Raw genomic sequence first — 22,888 nt, forward strand, 5'->3', positions numbered from 1 at the left:
ATAAAAAGGATAATAAAAAAATAAATAATTAATTATAAAAAAAATTCATATATACTTTTTACCAAAATAATATTGATGGAAAATGATACATTTTGATAATAGGATATCAACATTTTCTTGGTAAAATTAATATATATATAGATAACTGTTAATAATAAAATAATATGTCTTAATGATGGAATTTTTTTATTAAAATTAAAAATATCATTTTAAAAAGAAATTAAATATTTTAAAACAATTGTTTATAAAAAGTTGGATAATTTTAGTATGATTTTTTCGTATTAAGATATAATGATAGATACTTTTTTATTCAAAATCATTAACAAAATTTTTTTACATCCCATCAAAGAATAGAAATAGAAAAATATTTCAAAGTTGAAAGAAATTAATTTTAAAAAATTTTTTCTTTTTTAATTTTTTTTTGTATATCAATCCAAATATATAATATGATAATCAAATTAATGGCATTGTGATTCTCTTAAAAAGTTTGTTCATTAATAATAAAATTTCATGTTAACAAATTTATTTTTTTAATGATATTTGACAACTTATAGATTTTTAACGCAGTTTTTGATATAAATATTATTATAACGACTTTTTTTTAGAATCTTAAAATATAAATATATTTACTTTTTAGTTCTTGAAAATAATGTATCTATAGTATAATTTAAAAAAATAAAAAAAGGAAAATTTTAAGTTTAAAAAAAATTTACTTTTGAAGCAAGAGAAACCAGTATTTAAAAAGAAAATCTATTTTTTTATTTTTCTACATAATTGTTTCAGAAAAAATTCATGATTATAAATCAATTTTTTTCCAAGAAATGAATTAAATGTGATCCTATTTAAATATTTATAGCAACATAGTATATAAATATAATTTTAAGAAATTTTAAAAAATTTTTTAATTTACTAGATTAATAATATTCTTCATTTATACAACTTGATATGATGAATTTTTTTAAAGCTTCAAAATATAACATACATTATAATTTTTTTTAAATTTTTAATTGTTTCTGAAATATAGTTTATTTTTTGGTGCTTAATTTTTTTACCATAAAGTTTTATAATATTGTAAATAAATAGAAGCAAATAAATGTTTAAAAAGTAAAATTTTTTTAAAAATCTACTAATAATCAGATGTAAAAAGAACTTTTAATTAATTATTTTGTTGATATTTCTTTTTTTCTGAACTAAAACTTATTATTTGATAATAAAATTTTTATTATTATATTCATTTTGAAACATCTGTTTAAACAACTGTACAAAAAAATTAAATATAAAAAAACTTTAATTTTTAAAAATAATTTCACGTATTAAATTTCTAAAAAAATTGATTATCTTAATTAAATTTATCTTTTGTACTTTTAATATTTTATAAAAATTAAAAATGATATTTCTTTAATTTTAAACAGCATTGTTGATAAAACTAAATTTTTTTTATTACATAAAAATTAGATGTTAGCAATGTTGTAAAATAGCGCTTATATAAATTTCATATTTTGATAAAAAGTTTTAGGTTAAAGGATGCTTAAAAATCTTCTTATCTAAGTTAATTTTTGCAAACAGATAAATTATTTTATTTCCGTAATAAATCATCATATTATTACTGAGCATGATGTAAAATTTTTTTACCATAAAAATAAAAGACTATGTACAAATGTAAATATTTCTATAAATGTTTTAAAAAATTTTTTATAGAATATTTTTGATTATATTTAATTAAGATTTCAATTGATAAAAGTACTTTAAATTGACTTTTGCTACAGTTTTTGTTTTTTATGAATACAGTAAGAAATATTAAAATGATATATTTAACATTTTAGTAGCTCCTCTAATCTAGTCAATTATATTAAATGATCATAATATGATTTCATTAATTACTGATAAAAAAAACTTTTTATTAACAAAAATTTAATCTTTTTGATAAAGTTGAATATAAATTATTTAATTTCTTTGAATTATTATTACAAAGTTTTAACCGAGAAATATTTTTGCATAAATTAGTATATTAAAAATTATTTTTAACATATAAAATAATAATTTTTTTTAGCTTTATGATCAAAATATTATTAATATTTCTATCATTTTCCACATTTGGTTTTGGTTTTAAGAATCATTTAGGATGGCTAAATAATAAAACGCTTGAATTTGATGATTCATTTTATACAGATGAAGAAATAATAAAAGCATATAGAAGGATTATTAAAACAGATATTACAAATCCTGTAAATTTAAAAAAATTTTTAAAACCTGGAGATATGATTGAATTTGATAATACTATATTAGGTGGTTCTGTACCTTATAGTCATTGGGGAATATTTCTTGGAATTATTGAGAATAAACATATTATTATTCATGTAGCAAGAGAAAGTAATTACATTAAATTTAATGATGGTGATGAAAAAAAGTCAAGTAGGATTACTATACATTTAACTGATTTAGAAAATTCAGGATTTAATGGAATGAAAGCAAAAATAAATAACTTCCTTGATCAAGCAATTATACCAAATTCTGTTAAAGCAATTAGAAGAAACGCAATCAAAGCTTTAGATAGAGATGCTAAATATGATTTAGTTCAAAACAATTGCGAACATTTTGCCACAGAACTTCGATATGGAATCAAAGTAAGTATGCAAGTTGAAAGTAGATTTATATTTTTAAACTCAATTTCTATATTATTTTGCATTGGTTTAACTTTATGGGTAAACAAAATGAAGTCTGAAAGAATTTTAAAAGAAATTCAAAAAGAAGTTAATAAAAAATTGTAAATAATGTAACCATTTCATGTTTAATTGGAAGTTCCACTCCATTTTGTAGATGTTAAACATCAATTTATTTTTATATAAGCATGTTATATATTTATTTAGTAGTAACTTAATTTTTATTTAGTATTTAATTTTTTATAATATATGATAGTAAAATATTAATAATGTAACTATCTTTATTCATATTTTTTTTGTAAATAAAAGTATTATTAAAAAAGATATTTTATTATTTTTTTATTTTTTATCCTGTAACAAAAAAAATGATATTTGGTTTATTAGAAATTCCTTTACTAGATGACGCATTAAATTATATTAAGAAAGTAACATTTGATTTATTTTTATATAGAAAATTAGAATTCGATGATAAATTATATACAAATGACGAAATTAACAAACCAAATAAGAGATCTATAAAAACAAAAATTATTAAAATTTCTGAACTTAAAAAAATAATGAAACCAGGTGATATGATAGAATTTGAAAGTTACATATTAGGATTAAAAACATATGGACATTGGGGAATTTTTCTTGGTATAAAAGAAAACCAATATATATTAATACATATGGCTAGAGAGTTAATTAAAAAAAATGTTCCTAGCTATTGGAATCAATTTACAAATATATTTCAACAGAATGATGGTCAAATGTCAATACATTTAACTAATTTAGAAAATGCTGCATTTTCTGATCAAACTGGAAGAATTAATAATTATTTAGACAATGAAAAAACTCCAAATTCTGCCAAATATATAAGAGAAATTGCTGCTAAAGCATTAAAAAAAGAAATAGATTATTGTCTCATTACAAATAATTGTGAACATTTTGTAACTGAGTTACGTTACAATGAAAAAATTAGTTTACAATCTAAACCAATTCAAGTAATAATAACAATTTATAAAATAGTAACAGATTTTTCATACAAATATCTATATTATAAAATTTAATTTAAATTTAACAATATTTCTAACATCAATAATAATAAACGTTTAAATCATATCTAATTTTTATTAATATCATAAGTATAATAATTAAAGTCATAAAAAAATATAATATAAAAAATGATTGTTTAAAAAAAAATATTTTTTCAAATCAAAAAAAAAAAATCTTTATAATAAAAATAGTAAACATTATTTATTTTCTAAAAATTACATCTTTTCAAAGTTAAAAAAAAAGTTATAAAAATCTACATAATAAAACGTTAGTAAAAAATAATAATTTATTTTAATAAAAATTTACAAAAATAGCATAAATAAACATAAAAAAATACAAAATAAATTAAATTAACTAAAAGTTGAGCAAATGATTAAAGTTAGCATAAATAATTGGAAAGAGGTCATTTAAGCTAGGAAAATATTTTAAAAAATTTTAATATCTTGTTATTTTTATAATTATTTATCTTTTTAATCTGAATTAAAACATTGTTGTAATATACAGATTTCAAAAACATATAAATCCATTAATTTTAAAAAAAATAAAGACTATTATATATATTCGTAAAAAATAATTTTATCAGTAAAATAAATACTTCGGTGGTAAGACAAAAAAGTGTTAACTATATCAAAAGTAAACCAAAATTAGTATGGAGATTGAATTGTTTTAAAAACAGAAACTCCTGTCATTGTATGAGTAGGTTGTGGTCCAGTCATTCTTGTATTATTACTTATTGTTGGTAAATTTAAATGAGTAACACTATCTCCTTGAACAATTATTTCTCTTATTGCAAGCAATTTTCCATTTGGAGTTTTACGGTATATCAGTAGTGAGTAGTAACCAAAGAATATAACTAAAAGAGTACAATTTATCTGAAAGAAAAATTAAAAATTTAATAAGTAAAAAAGTTTCTTACAGTTGCAAGAAAATAATTAATAAAAAATCCAGTAGAATGTCTAGCAGCATCAAAAAGTGATACAAGACATATTAAAGTACCAATACAATGAAAGAAAGCACCAAAGAGACCAGCAAAAAAATCTAGTAAAGCAAAAGGAATATAAAAGACAACTCCTGGTGAATCAGATAAATTATGTTGAAGACCAAAAAGATGAGCTGTAAAAGATAATGCAGCCCAAAAACCAAAAAACCATGTTGACCATATTACTAATCCAATTCCATCATAATGATATTTCATAAAAGCAATTATTATTATTAGTAAAAAAGAAAATATCTTAAAATATAATTATATTGGTGTAAAGAAAAAACAACTTACTAATCTTCCAGTTAGCATAACACCATATGGTGAGGACAAAGGAAATTTTTGATTAAATTTAATTTGCATCCTCCAGTTATAACTAAAACAGTATCAATATTAAGTAATGAATAACAAAAAAAATTCATCAATAAAAAGCAAAAATTCGTTGAAGGTCAATTTTTACACTAGTAGTTAAGTAGAAAAAGTAGCATTTAGATAGCTTTTAAAATTACCATATTAAAGTTTAAAATTTTAATTATATTATAGTTGCGCAATAAAAACTTTGGGATTAAAAAACAAAAATCAACATTTGGATAATGAGAAAAAATTAAATTTAATATTAATACCAACAAGAGTTTTAAAATAAATGACATTAAATGAAGTATCATTGAAGACCATATATATATACAATAAAAAAGGCTCACTGGTATCTAATATATTCTTAGTCATAGAAGGCGGCCCTTTTTAAAATTGATAATCTTGGTTGGAATTGTTGTTAAAAAATTTGGTGAAATGTTCTTCATAGAGATTTGTTTTGTACTTGTTTTAAAACAATCCATTGTTGAAAAAATTTTGGATTCTTAGAAATTTTTTTGAAATTTTGATTTATACTTAAATATTATATTGATTTAATTTTTAAAAATTATTAAAAATGGGGTTACCAATGGTACAAGTATTTATGATAATGGTTAGGCAAATGTCTAAACCACTCGCTGAAAGAATAATGCGTTATGGTAAAACACATCCATTTTTTAGTGAAAAAATTCTTGTACCTACTGGAAGAAAAATTATATTATGGTCAAGGAAATTACAATTAAAAAGATTAGGGTTAAAACAAACTGAAGAGATAGTTCCAGTATCAGAAAAAGAAGCTCTTGAACAGGTATATTTGCAATTAGACTTATATTTTGGTTTCATTTTTAGGCTTCAGAATTCATTCAACAAGTAGTTATTTTCTTATATACTGTTAGTGTCCTTTCTGCCTACCATTTCTACATAAGCAGTAAACCGTCTCCAAAATACGTTGAAGAAGCTAAATTTGAAGAATCGACAGAAAAATTGCGTCTAGAAAATGCTACATTGTCAAAAAAAATTGAAATATTAGAAAAAAGGCTTTTGTTTTTAGGTGACAACACAAGATTAAATAATAAAAAAATGTGGGACGAATTATGTAAAGATTCAATAAAAGATATTAAAATAGTTTCTTCTGAAGGGAACAAAGATTCTACTGTTTAAATAACACAGTAATTTTTTGTGCCATTTAATCTGTAGAATAAAATTATAGGACAATGTTTTCTTTGATGGACAAACTATCTTAATTATATACTTGAAATTTGAAATAAATTTTTATATTGTTTTATATTTTATGTAATGAAGCGTTATGTTATTTTCTATTTATAAAGATTATTTTTCACGATTTCAATATAAATATTTTTATATAAAATACTATTAATTATAATTTTATTAATTGAGGAAAATATTTTACCTAAAACATTTTTGGACATAAAAATTAAATGTTAGTTACCTAAAAAATCATTTCTAATTATTCTATATACTTGAAAATAGTAACAAACCCGTAAATTTGAACTAAGTTTAAAATGTTTAAATGTCTAGTCAAATTTTTAATAACTTAAAAGTTTTATTTTTAAAAATGTTTGGGGGATTAAAAATAACATGAATTTATTTTCGTCTTTCAAATGTAATAGCTGATTAGATTAACAATGTTAATGTTACATTTCTATTTGTCATGTGTCAAATATAAATCCAAAGTTTTATAAAAACTTCATTAGTTGGGACATTTTAAAAACTATTCGTTTACAAAGTTCTTTACAATGACATTATTTTGAAATCTTTGGGATATTGTTTAACATATTGTAATTTATAAATGTGGTAATTTATTCAAAATTTAGATTTTAGTTTTCTTTTACAATTTTCTTATATTTTATATTATTATAGAATATTAAAATTTTTTTCCGTTTGTAGTTCATTTGTCATATAATTAAATGTCATGTTATAATTAATTCATAATTTTTGTTTTTAGAATTTTATTTTTATACTCAAAATGGAACTTCCTGATATAAGTGGAATTGTTGATAAATTTGACCAAATTGCAATTTGCAAAAAACTTAATCCCTCTGAGTACTATAAAGATACTCTTCCTGGACAAGTTTCGGCTTATCCACTTCTAATTGAAAGAACAGCTGTCGCTTATAGGTATAATGTGGCAATTTCTCTGACAAAGGAGAATTTTCAAAAAATGTTAACATCAACAAATGATCTAGAAGTGTAAGTTATAAAATTTAATTATTTAAAATTTTGTAATTTTAGGAAGATGATTGGAAGTAAACAAACTCGTAGAGAAACATGTATGGTGGCTGTAGATTGTTCAATTAAAGGTTTAGAAGTACCTGATTTACAATATTGTTATGATGGTGTATCTAATTTAATAACAAACAAAGAAATAAATAATGTTGAAAATGTTATTCCGGGAATAAGATTTCCAGAAGATTGTCGAGGTTTAATTAGAAAATGTTCTGTAACAGTTGAAATAACACGTTGCTTAGAAGACTTTGCTGTTCCTATTGGTCAGAAGAACATCTTGTTAAATGATGCACTTTCCCAGAAACAAAAACTTATATATAACTGTCTTGAGATGATAACTTCACAATATGCACTTAACAATAAGAAATATTTTTCAAATAATAATCGAAGTTTTCATATGACGGGAAAAGAATTTGATGAAGATATTGGAAATGGAAAGGTTTTAAAACCTGGTGTTTGTAAAAGTGTTCGTTTTATTGAATCAAATGATCAAGATCGCATACGTGCAGCTGTTTTCTTGGATATGTCAAAAAATGTTTTTTATAAAGATGGAAATTTACTTGATATAATTATGGATATTGTTGGAAAAGATGAAGTGAAACGGTTAACTCCAAGTGATTATAGTATAGCTCTTGAACACTTGGAAGGTGTACTTGTTACTCCGTCTTACAGAAATGCTGGTGAATCATTTAAATTGAAAGAATTTTCAAAAGAAAATTTAAAAGATTGTTATTTCAAAGGAAGAGATGATGATAATATTTCAATTGTTGAATATTTGGAAAACACGTACAAAATTAAAATTGAATATCCTGATATTCCAGCTGTTGTTGTGAAATCTCGTGGACAAGTAAATTACTACCCAATGTGCCAGTTAAGTATTTGTCCAGGGCAAACAGTTTCTCTTCAAAAAATGGATGTTGAATCATCTATTTCTCAACAGTCAAGTAATACAGTTAAACCATATATTCGTAAAAACGAAATTACAAAGCATTTAATGGGACTTGGACTTCTTGATGTAAATTCTAACAATATTATGAAAGGATTTGGTTTACAACTTCAACCACATGCAATTAATATAAAATTAAAAATTCGTGAACCTCCTAGAATTTTTACTGGAGATGGAGAAATAGTTCCTGATGAAAAGGGTATATTTTCAGATGCATTTCGTCAACGATTTGCTGAACCAGCTGTTATTAAAAGATGGGTTCTTGCATATAATCGTTCTGTTACAAGAAGAAATGCTGATGATTTTTGTCGTGAATTAGTTCAAATGGCAAGACAAAAAGGAATGATTATTGATTCTCCAATTGAAATGGTTGAATTATCTGATGATCCTCAAGAATTAAAAAAATTTATGAAATCAAAAGCTAGTGATAAAATTAAGTTTATTATGCATATTGAACCAAAAGCTATTTTAAGTCATGATTTGTTAAAATATTATGAGACAAAATATAATGTGTTAACACAACAAGTTACAAAAGAATTAGTTGAAAGTATTCTTACTAAAAAACAACGACAATCATTAGGAAATGTTATTAATAAAATGAATTTAAAAAATGGAGGAATTAATATACTTACTAAAAATGAACCTGCTGCTAAACGTATGTGTATGTCAAATAATGAAAATTTTATTATTGGATATTCATTATCACATTCAAAGTTTAATGGTGATCCTAGTGTTGTAGGATATTGTGCTAATTTTGCTTCAAATCCTCATAATTTTGTTGGTGATTTCTTTTTTCAAACTGGTCGAAAACATCAAATTGATTCACAAACACTTGAAAATACTTTTGTTGAGGTATTAAGACGTCGTGCTACCAATAGAAAAGATGCTACTGAACCTCCTAAACGTATTATTGTTCTTCGTGATGGATTAACAGATGTTCAATTTAAGGATGCTATTCATAAAGAAATAAATGCTTTACGTGCAGCATGTGAAAGATTTATGAGTGGTTATAAACCATCATTTGTTATGATTGTTGTAAATAAACATCATAATAAAAGATTTTTTGGAATTGATAATAATTTTATTTCAATAAATTTTTCACCTGGTGTTGTTATAGATACAGGATGTACAAGAGCAGACTACACTGAATTTTACCTTCAAGCTCATCGTCCACTTCTTGGTACATCTAAAATTCCTCAATATTCAGTTATTGTAAATGAATGTGATGTAACACTTGATGAATGTCAAGCACTTATTCTTGCATTATCTTACTCTCATCAAATTATTTCTAATTCTGTTTCTCTTCCTGAACCTATTTATCAAGCTGCTGAATTAGCAAAAAGAGGTAACTATCTTTTTGCTGTTATGAAAAAAGAAGATGTCACAAGATTAACTTATATTGAAGATACTGGTCAAATTAATTTGATAGAATTAAATAATAACTTATGTTATAATAAGACTAAATTTGCTGATAATCGCGTTACTGCTTAATAGTTTTTTTTAATTTTTTATATTTTGTTTATTGTATATTAATTCTTTATACATTTAAATTTAATTGATAATAAAATTGACTTTTTTGGGACGAATTGTTTTAACTTTTAGGACAAAAATATACAAAATTTTTAGCTGTTAATTTTTATAAAGTTTAAATTAAAAACTGGAACAAAAATTATCAATTTAAGTTTTTTTTTGTCTATATTTTTTGAAATCAAATATTAATCCTGTAGTTTGTATGCTAATAAAACATAGTAAATGATACTTTTTGATACTTTTAAAATATGGAATATATTTTATTCAATTTGTAAAAAATATCTATTTGATGGTGTATTTTATATTTTTAACTGTTTATTTTTTTTAGTTTATAATATAATAATAAAAAAAATGTATAAAAAAAAGTTTTTCTAATAGTTAATTAGTGTCATATTATTTTTTATCTAAACAATAGATTTGATAAGCAAAGTGTTATCATAGTCAAATAAATTACTAAAAGTTAGTTAATTTCTAACGATATGTTATATTACTTATAATATTTTAATACTACATTCTTACAATTAAATTAATGCTGTCATATCTCTCTTTGATTTTATTTTAACATTAGAAAAAAAAAAATTTTTTTAATACTTTATCACTGCTTTAATAAAACATTTGACTCAAATGATAAAAAAATTTTTTAATTAGAAATGAAACATTTTTATGCCACATCAAAGATAATCAAAGAATTTCAAAAAAACGTTTTTACATATTTTTATCAATCATGTTATATTTTTAAATAATAAACATAACTTTTATAATGTATTAAAAATATACACAATATTTTTTATAACTTTGTTGATAAGACAAATTCATTTTATTGCATTTTTGATAACTAGGTGTCATTGATGAGGAACAATAAAAAACTGTATCATGCGATTATTGATAATGTAAATACAATCATAAAATTATAAGTTACAGTATTATCATTTATTGAACCACACCTCTTTAAAAACTATTTTGTTATAAATATGTTTACAAAAAATTATTACTTTAAAATAAATTTTAATAAATTCAAAATTAATGACCTATAATTTGCATAATGTTTTTTTACACTAATAAAGTTTTATTAAATTAATTTAAAAAAATAATAATCTTAATTATAAATACTAATTTTTTTTTATTATATTAATGTATAATAAATTAATTGTATTTTTATGTTTTAATCCAGAATTCGTTTAATAATTAACATGTTATATATAATTATTATCACTTATAACATTTTTATTAACAAATATTTTCATATAACATATCAACAACATGCAAATGATTAAATTTATGTTATATTTAAACGTTTAAACAATGCTTGTGATTTCATATGTCTTTGTAAATTTATAATTATTTTTTTAAAATAAAAATTTTTTGATTAAATTTTTACAAATTAGATCATATAACTGTATAACTAAGTTTTTTTTTATTGAATTAATATAAAATTTTCTTTTTGATTTATATTAAAATTAAACTTTAAAAAATAAAAATATTTTGTTTAAAATTATTGATAAATAAAAATTACTTTTTATATCATTTAACAAATATTTTTATTTTATAACTAATCAATATAAAAGTTATTAAACAGTTATTTTTTTGTGTATATATAATTTTTTTAACAATTTTAAATTTAATAATAAATCACTTAAAAATGTATATATTTTATAATTTTTGATCAAAAAAAAATAAAACATTTTTTAAGTGAATCTTAATACTTTTGCTGCAATTTGTATAAGTTTTCCAATCAAATATGTATTCTCAAACTGTTTTATTAGTTTACTTTATCTATTTTATTTCTTGAAAATTAATTAGATAATATTAAAATTTTTTTTACTAAAAAATATCATGTCCAGAATTTAATATTATAGATAAAAAACAGTCAAAATTTAACGGTGATTTTATATTTTATTTTGTTACTTATAAATTTAATATTTTTTAATATAGAATGCCAAAATGTTAATGAAATGTTATATTCTTGCTATTATAAAGATTATAAAGATGAATATGATAAAATAAATGAAAAACATTGTCAGACACTTGTGTTTAGGTGTAATAAAAAAAAGTAAAAATACATTTCAATCATAAAGACTTTTTTTAATTATATATTATTATCAAACAACAATAATAAGGAAGAAATTTATATGATGTTAGAAAATGGTACTAAAAAAAAGTTATAAAAAAGATTAACTATAATGGAAAGCAATGTATTAAAACATCAGTAGATTTGTTCTTAAAACAACATTTTAATAGTAATATTTTATTAAAAAATGAAAACTTTTCAATAATTGAATTATTTAATAATATTATTTTTGACTCATTGTTTAATAAAATGAAAAAATTGAAAATTTGTTAAAAATAAAAAATAACATTTATTACTTTGTCAAATAATATTTGTTTTCACCATTTATATAATATTTATATTTTTTTAGAAAATTTTATTATTAATAAAATAAAATGATTAAGAAAAAAAAATTAAAATTGCTAGATTTTCATATGTTATCAATTGCACCTAATAAAATTAATTATAATTTACTCAAAAATATTAAATTTATTTATTTACATATATTATATAATTATATTAATTGTTAAGTACAAGATTAAAACAAATTTTTTTATTCTTTTTTTCCATTACGTAATCTTTAACATTTAATTTTCTAGCACGCTTTTCTTATTTCTGTTTTCTATTACCTTTCTCCAGACAAACATATTTATTCAATATATTTTGTTATTTGCAGTTAAATAAAAAAATAATAATCCGACTTTTATAAGTATTTTATACTTTATATCAGTTTGTCAAATATTTTTTTATATTAAACACAAATTTATTAAAGAATATAATTTTTTTTTGAAACTTAAAAATCTCTTTTTACAAATAATTCAAAATTTTAATGCTACCATTTTTTTTTTGTAAAATCTTAATGTATTGTTCAGGAAAAGAATTTTCTACAATTCTGTAGTATTTGATTTTAAATTACCTCTATTTTCAAAAAATAATTTTTCTTATCATTGTATTTATTTGTTTAATATTTAAAAGTATTGAATAAAATTTTTTTTCTATTTAAAAAATTATAATTAAAAACTAACATATTAAAAATTAACAAAAATATATTTATTTAAATTTATTCAAAATAAAATGGTCTTATCAAAACTAAATAGTACCAATATTTTTTTATTTAATAAATGCTTTATCGTTTTTTTATTAATATTATTATGAGAAAGAGAACTGATAAATAAGTACCAATTATTCTCGTAATCCAGCGATAGAATCCAAAATATGTATAGAAGCATTATGAACATCTTCCATCAAATCTGAATCATCATTAACAATATCATCACCCATAATTTTCATTTTATCTTCACCAAAATATTCATTTAAACGTTCTTGTAACATTTCAAAAGAGCTTTTTAACATTAAATGATACTCAACTTGATCTGATGATACAGCTACTTCATTAACTTTTAATGCCTCATTACATTGATATAATAGTTGTTTAAAAGCTTTTATCAACCTATTTATTTCATCTTCACCATAACGTTGTTTTTGTATTACAGTACTAAATGCTTCTCCATATGCTAATGGACCAGAATTAACAGTTGCTTGAACAGCACCTTGTAATAAAAGTTGTAAACCTTTTAAATCAAGTTTATCAAGAAATGATTTATCATATGTATCTAAATGCATCCCACAATGATTTGATGCTTCCTTAGCAGTTTTTAATACTTTTCTTATCTGATCAGCTTTTTTTAATAAACTTTCACATGCAACTTCAAGTGGATTTAATATTTGTTCTTTTTTACCAATAATTTTTTGCCTTCTTTTCATATTGGGAAATGGTTCATCAATTGTAAGAAATACTTTTTTAATCATTTGCTTAGCTACATCTGTACTTCCTGGTGGAGCTGAATTATCTAATTTAGGTTCATCATAATAAAAACTTTTTATATTTGTATTAGCCCAATAATCTAATGGATCAGTTCCTTCTTTAACAACAAATGGATGAACATGAGTCATTTGAACATAAGCAATGTTATCTTTAAATGTTCCACTTTTAACATCTTTATCCATTATTAATTTAACATTATCATGACCAAGACTATTTTTAACATTTTCTAACATTTTTTCACTAGCTTCAGCTAATGATGTTAATCCAGGTTCACGATAAATCCATTCAGTTTCATGTTCTTCTCCAAAATGAAATTTTCCATAAAAAATAACTCTAAAATATGCTCCAAGATGTCTTTTACCAGAAGTTTTTATTTCACTTAATCTTGAAAATGATTGTTGTAATTCTGTACATATAGAACAAGCTTTAGTAAAATTATATTGACTTTCATAAATTGGTAATAACATCATACACATATCTGCAACTGCTTCATACCTTTCAGCCATAAATAAATTTTCAATTAAATCTTCGGCTTTAGTAGTAAAATTTTCAACTGTAAATCCTGCTGGTTGTACTGTTTCTACATCCGTTTCCATTACCTTTTCTTCTAAACAAATTCTATCATTAATAGTGTCAAAAAATTTCCAATTTATTGTTATTAAATTTTTACCAACTAACTCTCTACCAATTATAGCAAGACAATGAGCTTTACAAACAGCCGCTTCAGAGTAAAATTTCTTATTATAATGAGATGTTGCAAGTGATTGAAGCCAAGCATAACGTAATAAAGCACTTCCCCTATATGAATCTGCTAATTGAATATGAAGTTCTGTTAATTTTGTTGGATCATTAGAACTTTCAAGTAATGCTCCTGTTGCATTAAGGACACCCTTAAGTTCTTTTATTAAATATAATACTGCATTATCATAACTTTCATTATATCTTTCTGAACATCTTTCAACTATTGTTGTTAATGTAGAAAGACCTTTTTGAAATCTAACACTTCTGGCAAGAAGATATTTTTGTCCTAATAATTTAGCTAATGCTACTCCTGTTTGAGTACCAGATCTTCCTAATTTTTCTGATAATGATAATGGATTCATTGATTTAAATGATAATTTTTTTATACCATTTTCATCTTGCCTATAGTAAGCTGGTGAAATATTTGAAAAAAGTTCAAAATTAGTTTTATAAACTAAATGTAACAATGTTGCAGCTGAATTTTGTATAGGAATAATTCTTGAATTTAATTGTAACAAAAGTGCTTCAATTAAATCAGCTAATGGTGTTAAACTTCCATTAATAAACAACCTTTTTTGAAATGTTGTTACAAATATTCCAAGATTTGCCAAAGCATGTAATCTTACACTTTCTGGCCATTCTTCAGACATAAGTTTTATTTGAACATTAAGTATTCTAATGAAAGCATCTTCCATTTCTTCAAAACTTAACAATTTTGATTGTGTTGAAATATGATTAGCTAATGTTTCAGTTGCTGTTAAAACAATTAGAGATACTTCTTGTATTAAATTACATTCTTGCATATAAGCAAATAATGCTTTTTGATATTCTTCTCTCATTAATGGATCATCATCATTAAGAGTATCTTTTGGAAATTCTATTGTTACTTTAGCATTTGGTCTTGTTTTTTTAGCTTGTGACAAATATTTATTAATAAATACTTCTTGTGGTTCATAATGAAAAAAATAAAGAACTAATTCAAGAAGATGTACTAAATGTAATGTTCCTATTTTAACTTCTGAAATTGATTTTCTATTTGCGTCATTTCTACTTAAATGTGAATCATCCAATGAATTTATTATTGAACGAAAAACATTTGACTTAAGATTATGTATTACATATAATACAGATAACAATAAATCTCTTATTTCATGTTTGTCCAATCTTTCAGTTAATGTAGCTACAGCTGTCTTACCACCAAATGAAGTTGTCTGTTCTGGTATGGAACTTAATACAGATTTTTCATCATTATTACATTTTTGATATCCTTTTATTGGTGTATTTGGAGATGACCCATTACAATCAAAATTTTTTGTAATTAATGTACCAAATTTAGCCATATCATTAGAATAATGATTATATTTTGGTGTACGTGTTATTGTTGTCAGAAGAGGTGAATCAAATGAAGAGGCAAAAGATTGTTTTAAAATAATTCCACTTGTCTCATTGTTACTTATAGTTGTATTTGGTGAATTATTAATTGACATTGCAGAAGCTTCTATTTCTGAAATATTTTCAAGAACAAATCTTATTAATGGTGAATAAAGCATTGCTATACGATTTTGAACTGTTGAGGCAGAATATCTATTATCTACAGAATGTTTTGCCAAAACATTTCTAAGTAATTTAATTACTTTTCTTCTACTTTCTTTTGGTTCTCTCATGACAGCTTTTAATTCTTGGAGAAGAAGACCAATAGGAAAATGTACACTACAATAATGATCATTTAAAATAAAATTTTCCATATATGGTGTAAATGTTCCCATACTAACAAGTTCTGTAATATTTGATGTATTAGAAAATAATTTTTTAAAAAATCTTTCAACAAATCCCGTTTTATTATCTTCTTTTATCAATGATAATGATGTATTATCAATTAATGCATCCATTCTTAATATATTATAATCTTTATCAACTAACAATGGTAAAGATAATTGAAGAAAATGTTCATGATACACAATACTTTGTACCAAGTCAAATTTGAGATCTCTTAAAATTTTGCTTTCATAATTGTCATATTTATTAGCAGCATAATGATATAATTCAAAAATAAATCCACGATCAATCAATGACAAACATCCACGTAATAAATACATCAATGATCCATTAGCTTGAATAATAGCATCACGTGATAAATCTTGAGATCTATGACATATCATATCAATAAGATAATAAACAAAATTTTTTAAACTTTCTAAAAATTCATTTGAAAATCTTTTAGATCTTTCTTTAAAATGTAATTCACATGAAACAATATGTGAAGACATACATTTTAATATAATATCAATAATAACACGAAGTTCTGTAAATACTAATAACATTTGATCTAAATCATCCTCACAACTTTTTAAAAATGGAGTTAATGCTTTAACTAAACTTTCATGTATTTGCTCATTTTCAAAATCAGTAAATGTATCACTACCAACTATTTCTATAACATATTTTTTGAATAAACTTTTCTTTTCAATATGATGCATTTTTTCAAAAATTTTAAATATACATTTAACAACTTTGTTACTAATATTTGTTGAAGAGATTTTCGTTAATACTGATAATAAACGATTCATAATAACATATAAAAATGGTGTTATTCTTTCAGGTGAAACTGTTATTAAACCATCACATCTTCTTCCAATTTTTTCATATATTGTTTGAATAGATAAATTTTTAACATCTTTTATTTCATTATCTCCTAAAACAACTGTATTTTGAGCAGATATAGAATGAGGAACATCAACAAGTCCATTTTCTTTAATAGAATTTATTTTACATGATATTAAAGATTCTTCTGTTGATTTTGAATGTGATATAGTATGGTCTTTTGCTTGATTTTCTAAATTTTGACAATGTTGGAAGAAAGATTGAATTCTTGGTTCTGATGAAAATAAAGATGATATAAGTCTTAATTTAACTTTAAAAAGACCTTTACCATTTTCAATATATTTAGCATCTGAATTTTTATTTGGTAAAAATGAATTTGTATAATTTTCTGGAAGATTCATTGATACAGGTAATTCAAATTCTTGTTCATCATCTTTCATTATCCAACAATCTTTTTGTGATAATGGTAACCATGAATAACCAATTTCTGTCTCAATATTTTCTTTTACTTTTTTTTCAGATAATGCATTTGAAATTGATATGTGTTTAAATGAAAATAACAAATGATCTGTTGGTTTTATTGTAATTGGTAATAAAATTTTCATTTCATTATTAAATGTTGGAAATTGTTCATGATATTGTACAGTACATTCAGAGGATGTCAAAAATGGACCACTAGGATTAGAAGTATCAACAATACGAGGAATATTATCATCATTACAATCACCGATATTTGATATTAAACTAACAGAACAACTTATGTTGCGAGCTTTAGAAAATATTTTTTGACCATTATACATAAGATGAACTGGGTACACGTATAATAAATTAACAATACTAGAATGTGGATAACTAATTATATCACCGAAAGCTTGTAATTCAAAAACAGATGTTGGAGATCCTTTTGGAGAGCACATGTTAATATTTGATGCTAATGATTGATTAGGTGAATCAGCATAAAAAAATCCATTTTCTGGTACTAATTGAAGTGATGAATTATATAATGTTGGAAACATTGACCGTCTAACATCTGTTTCTATTCTTGTTGTCATATTAGCTTGTGGATATGTAATAATTTTACCATTTTTTTCTAATTTTAAAAATTCATTGTAATTAGATAAATATTTATAAAGATCAGAATCAGTTAATTTTCCATCACATTTATATAATTTAATTTTTTCTTCACAATCACCTTTTAAAATAGAACGTTTTCCCCATGCAATACAAGTTCTATAATTACCAAGTTTACTTAATCCTTGACTAATACTTTTTTTATATTTTATAGCAGCTTTTTGTACAGTAAAAGGTTTAAAATATGGTTCCAAAGATATATTTGAAAAAACTCTTTCTACACGTACAATTAAAAATATAGATTCATGAATTGCAGGTAAATTAAAAAATAATTTAATTCTATCTTTAGTTATTAAATTTTCAAATGGTGTATTTGTTGAAAGTGTTGTATCAGAGAATGTTGTATTAAAAGATCCAGATAATGGAGATTTATCATTAATACCATAACCACTTTCTTTTAATAATTCATCAAATTCTGAATTAGAAACAGAAAATGAAAATTCTTCAGACAATCTTTTATTATATTTTGCATCAAAGACATAACCTTTAATAACAAATGGTTCAATTTGTTCAAATGTTCCAGGTAATATAAAAGCTTTAAATTCAAAATCATAAACTTCTATTGTTATTTTTCTTTCATTTTTTGATGTTAAAGAAGCTGAACATGTAACACTTATATCTGATTGTATTGGTAATGATAAATTACCTTTTCTAGTTGAATATCTACTGTTATCTTTGGAAAATGTTTTACTTAATTTTGATGATCTTGATAAAATATAACCTTGTTTATCTGTAGAAGTTGGTAACTTTGATAATTGATAATATAACTTAAATAATGAATTCCTTTCAACTAAAGGTGGTCTTAATATTTTAGCAATTGCATTTTTTCCTTTATGTATTCTTGTTGATGTTGTACTTGAAATACTACTATCATTAAATGTATCGTCATTTCCCGTATCATCACAAGTACTTGAATTTGCTTCATGACTTGAATTTTGTTTATCCGATAAAATTGATGATGAATCTAAGACAAGACAATTTTTAATAGCTTTATCAATATCAAAAAACCATTTTGTTATATCAAAGCCATCATCTCCAGCAAGTTGTAATGTTTTTTCTTTATCTTTACTTGAATTAGAAGTATCAGATAATGCACTTTTATCTGATATTACAATAACTGAACGATTTTTATTTGTATGTATCATAGCTGATTTTGGATAAAATACTGTATCAACAGTTTTTTTTACATTTGGATTTTTTATTAATTCTACAACAATCTCATTTTTTGTAAAATCTTGTTTAAAAATACAATAACGTTTTTTTCCATTTCTAAATTTATCCAATATACTATTATCAGAACTTAACTGAAGAACCATACCTTCACAAATAATATGAGGTAATCTATAATGTTCAGCATCTAATTTTTCTTGTTTCTCTTCTTCTAATCGTTGATCAATTTCAAAACGTGGTTGTGTAAGTGAATTAACATTATTCATTTCACCTTCATCATATTCCCCGTATTTATGTGAATAGTTAAAATTAATAATTTTTCCTTTACTATTATATAATCTTAAACAATCTTTTGTTATTAACCAATTTATATTAGCCATATTAATATTTTCAATTCCATTACATTTATCATTTAATCGACATTTTGTTTTTCCTTCATTAATATCATCTCTGGGAAACAAAACAATTCCACTATTTTTTTCATTCTTTAATTGTGCTAAATTATTTTCTACAAAACTTTCATAATCTAATGGTTTTGGTTTAAAAGTTTTTCTCTAAAAAAGAAAAATAAAAAAAATGTAAAATAAAACAATATTTCATAACATACCAATGGATTTGAAATTGACATAGCTTTTGTACAAGCTTCTCGAGTTTCTTTTGCTTGCCCAACTCTCCCGACACTATTTGTAAATCTAAAATATAAAAAAAAATGAAATTTTGATATATCCCATTGGGAGGTATATATATATTATATATATTAAAAGATAAACTTTTGAATATTTTTCTTAACAACATTGATACTTTTTAAAAAGAGTCAAAAGTATTATCATAAAATACTTTATTTATATATAATATTTTATTATTTTTATTGATATTGTTTAAAGAAAATTTTAATAAATATTGTCAAAAAAGACAATAAAAGATGTAGGGTGCCTTAATTAAGATAACTAATTGTCAATAGATATAAATAAGTTATTATAATTAATAGTAAAACTAATTATATTTTTGATTTAATCAATTGAAAAGTGTCATAATTATAATCTTAAAATTATGATAAATATGAATTAATAACTAATAATTTTAGTATTTAAAATATAATAAAATTTTAAGTTTATTTAATGAAAAAATTATATTGATAACTATAATATAATTTAAAAAAAAAATTAATAAAAACTTACTTTCGAAGATTATTATTTCCAAGATGTCCTGTTTTACCAAAACCACTAGTATTACTATATGACTCAATAGCTCCAGAATTTTCAGAACTTCCACTAAAGACAGATATTCGATCATCTATACTCTTTTGTTGTTTAATAGGAGTCATTTGTTTTTTGCAATTAGGAGATTTCATATCGAACCATTTGTAATTATTTATAGTCAAAAATATCTAAAAATAAAAAAGAAATAAATGAAAGTGATGAAATAAAAAAAATTTTATAGTAAAAGATTTTAAAAAGAAAAAAAAACATTTATAGACAAAAAAAAATATATATATATATATATTTAAAATGGATGAGTAAATAAAAATTTAAAGAATAATTTATAGAATATAGTTAAATTTTGTACTAAAAAGAATCGTATTGTAATAAACGACTTTTTCAGTTCATGCCCTCTTCATGACAAATATATATTTATTATACACAAAATATATAGAATATTAAGTAGAGGAAAAATGTGTATATAGATGAATACAAAATATAAAGTTGGCATTACATATAAGAGGACATCTATATATGTATATTTGCCCATAGCTATATATTATAAAATTTTCTGAATAAAGAGACACCAGGATTGGTTAGAAGGGTAAAAAAATAAAAAATGTATATTAGAAAAAAGAAAAGATGTGTTCATATTTCTACAAAAACCAAAATTTATCCACATGGAATTTTAACATATTTATATAAAATGTTAAAATCGTTACATATTTTTAACATTACTAAATTTATCTATATACTTATAAAAATAAGAAGTAAAATTTTATATTATTTCTCCAGAGACAAAGGAAGTGGTCAATGGATTAAGATTAATATAATAGATAAAATAAAAATTTTTAAGATTCTACAATAAATATTAGAGAGGAAAATAATATAAAGTTTCAATTATTTATCTACATATTGATTATAATAAATATTATTTAAAGATTTAAACCATAGATAATTATAATCTAATAATTTTCTTGATGTATAATAAATATATCTATATACCATCTTCAATAAAATATTCATAAATTAGAAAAATAATAAGAAAGATGATAGAAATAACCAAATGTTTTATAATAATAAATACAAATATATTTCATGGTTAGGAAAGCATAATAAATTAAAAAAAAAAAATATAAGTAGAAGAGTACATAAATATATTGTATATCAATAGAAGTAATTCTTTTTTTTTTTAAAAAGAAAAAACTTTTTATAATCAACTCATAGACAATGAGAAAGAAAAAAGTACATGAAAAGGTTGTGAAAATATAATTTCTAATTAGAAAAAAGAGAAAGCTACGCACAAATACTTTTAACATAATATAAAAATTATTTATATAAAAACAAAATAAATCAGTTAGAGTTTTGATAAAATTTTGAAAGCCATTAACTTTAGGTTGCATATTTTCTTTAAACTTTTCTTTTTCTATTATTTAATAAACATAAACGTTTTGTCATTTTATTCTATAAAGAGGTACTCCTCTAAATTTATAAATAATATATATATATATATAAACGTTGAAATTATATATGATAAAAGTAAGTAGCAAAAATATAATATTGCATTTGGGTTCCATATTGTAAGCGGTTTCTATAATTTTTGCATTTAATAATAAAACAGGTTATTTATATGATAAAATTAGTTAGTATTATTATAAATTAAGTATATTCAAGTAGACCACATTAAATTAAAATAATAGTGCATGTGTTTTTAATTTATTATAGTTATTTTTTAGATAATTATTAAAAAAATTTAAAATATTTATATATAATTAAGATACTATTTCATTATTTGTTAATTATAATTAAATAAAGAATATTTTCTACTGATAAAAAAGAATAAAAAACTTATTAAATAAAAAACAATTATATTAATATTTTATATATAAAATATTTTTTTTGAACTAGTAAAATATATATTTTATAAATGTATGTATTTATCAAATACATAAAAAAAATATATCAAAATAATAACTAACAAAAATATTCAAAAAATATAATTTTATCAGTCAAATAAATATATTTGTAGTAGAACAAAAAAGTTCTGTTATTTCAAATGTCGATTTTTTTTTTTTTATATAAATTTTGTATTGTCTAAATATTACAAAAATTTTTTATTATATCCTTTCATAATTCATGTTTTAATATAGAAAAGATTTTTAACAGTTTTATTTATAACTATCATTAATTTATAAAAATTGTCGTTTTATTTTTAATTTTATTTATCAATAAATTTTTATTTTGTTATCATTACTTTTTTAAAATATTAATTTCTAAAAAATTTTACAAATTTTGTCTCTTTTTTTTTGTGAAATATTAATAAATAATAAAATTTATTTGATATATAATAAAAGATAATTGATAATAAATAAGAGATAATTGATAATCGATAAAGGGTATACAAAATTAATTAAATAATTTTTATT

At 21.7% G+C, this 22,888-nt stretch overlaps 6 protein-coding genes across 6 annotated transcripts; 4 read left to right on the plus strand and 2 right to left on the minus strand.

The window, feature by feature from the left end:
• Nucleotides 1-2,054: 2,054 nt before the first annotated feature.
• Nucleotides 2,055-2,768, plus strand: SRAE_1000015700 (LRAT-like domain-containing protein; the record flags this gene model as incomplete). The annotated part of the gene is made up of 2 exons (XM_024646957.1): nucleotides 2,055-2,412; nucleotides 2,452-2,768. 2 exons carry the CDS (start codon nucleotides 2,055-2,057, stop codon nucleotides 2,766-2,768), a joined length of 675 nt encoding a protein of 224 aa, XP_024501083.1.
• Nucleotides 2,769-3,025: 257 nt separating this feature from the next.
• Nucleotides 3,026-3,709, plus strand: SRAE_1000015800 (LRAT-like domain-containing protein; the record flags this gene model as incomplete). Its single annotated transcript, XM_024646958.1, has 1 exon — nucleotides 3,026-3,709. One exon carries the CDS (start codon nucleotides 3,026-3,028, stop codon nucleotides 3,707-3,709), a length of 684 nt encoding a protein of 227 aa, XP_024501084.1.
• Nucleotides 3,710-4,339: 630 nt separating this feature from the next.
• On the minus strand, nucleotides 4,340-5,037 carry SRAE_1000015900 (Hypothetical protein; the record flags this gene model as incomplete). The annotated part of the gene is made up of 3 exons (XM_024646959.1): nucleotides 4,340-4,567; nucleotides 4,612-4,926; nucleotides 4,969-5,037. The coding sequence occupies 3 exons, from the start codon at nucleotides 5,035-5,037 to the stop codon at nucleotides 4,340-4,342; spliced, it is 612 nt and encodes a 203-aa protein (XP_024501085.1).
• A 565-nt stretch (nucleotides 5,038-5,602) lies between these two features.
• On the plus strand, nucleotides 5,603-6,186 carry SRAE_1000016000 (Optic atrophy 3-like family-containing protein; the record flags this gene model as incomplete). The annotated part of the gene is made up of 2 exons (XM_024646960.1): nucleotides 5,603-5,833; nucleotides 5,875-6,186. 2 exons carry the CDS (start codon nucleotides 5,603-5,605, stop codon nucleotides 6,184-6,186), a joined length of 543 nt encoding a protein of 180 aa, XP_024501086.1.
• Nucleotides 6,187-7,012: 826 nt separating this feature from the next.
• On the plus strand, nucleotides 7,013-9,709 carry SRAE_1000016100 (Protein argonaute-2; the record flags this gene model as incomplete). Its single annotated transcript, XM_024646961.1, has 2 exons — nucleotides 7,013-7,236; nucleotides 7,279-9,709. The coding sequence occupies 2 exons, from the start codon at nucleotides 7,013-7,015 to the stop codon at nucleotides 9,707-9,709; spliced, it is 2,655 nt and encodes an 884-aa protein (XP_024501087.1).
• A 3,268-nt stretch (nucleotides 9,710-12,977) lies between these two features.
• SRAE_1000016200 (Dedicator of cytokinesis C-terminal domain and DHR-1 domain and DHR-2 domain-containing protein) lies at nucleotides 12,978-20,614 on the minus strand (the record flags this gene model as incomplete). The annotated part of the gene is made up of 3 exons (XM_024646962.1): nucleotides 12,978-19,817; nucleotides 19,871-19,955; nucleotides 20,442-20,614. 3 exons carry the CDS (start codon nucleotides 20,612-20,614, stop codon nucleotides 12,978-12,980), a joined length of 7,098 nt encoding a protein of 2,365 aa, XP_024501088.1.
• Between the last annotated feature and the right edge of the window lie 2,274 nt (nucleotides 20,615-22,888).

The sequence above is a fragment of the Strongyloides ratti genome (genome assembly GCF_001040885.1).
Source record: "Strongyloides ratti genome assembly S_ratti_ED321, chromosome : 1".
In the NCBI taxonomy this organism is placed as follows: domain Eukaryota; kingdom Metazoa; phylum Nematoda; class Chromadorea; order Rhabditida; family Strongyloididae; genus Strongyloides; species Strongyloides ratti.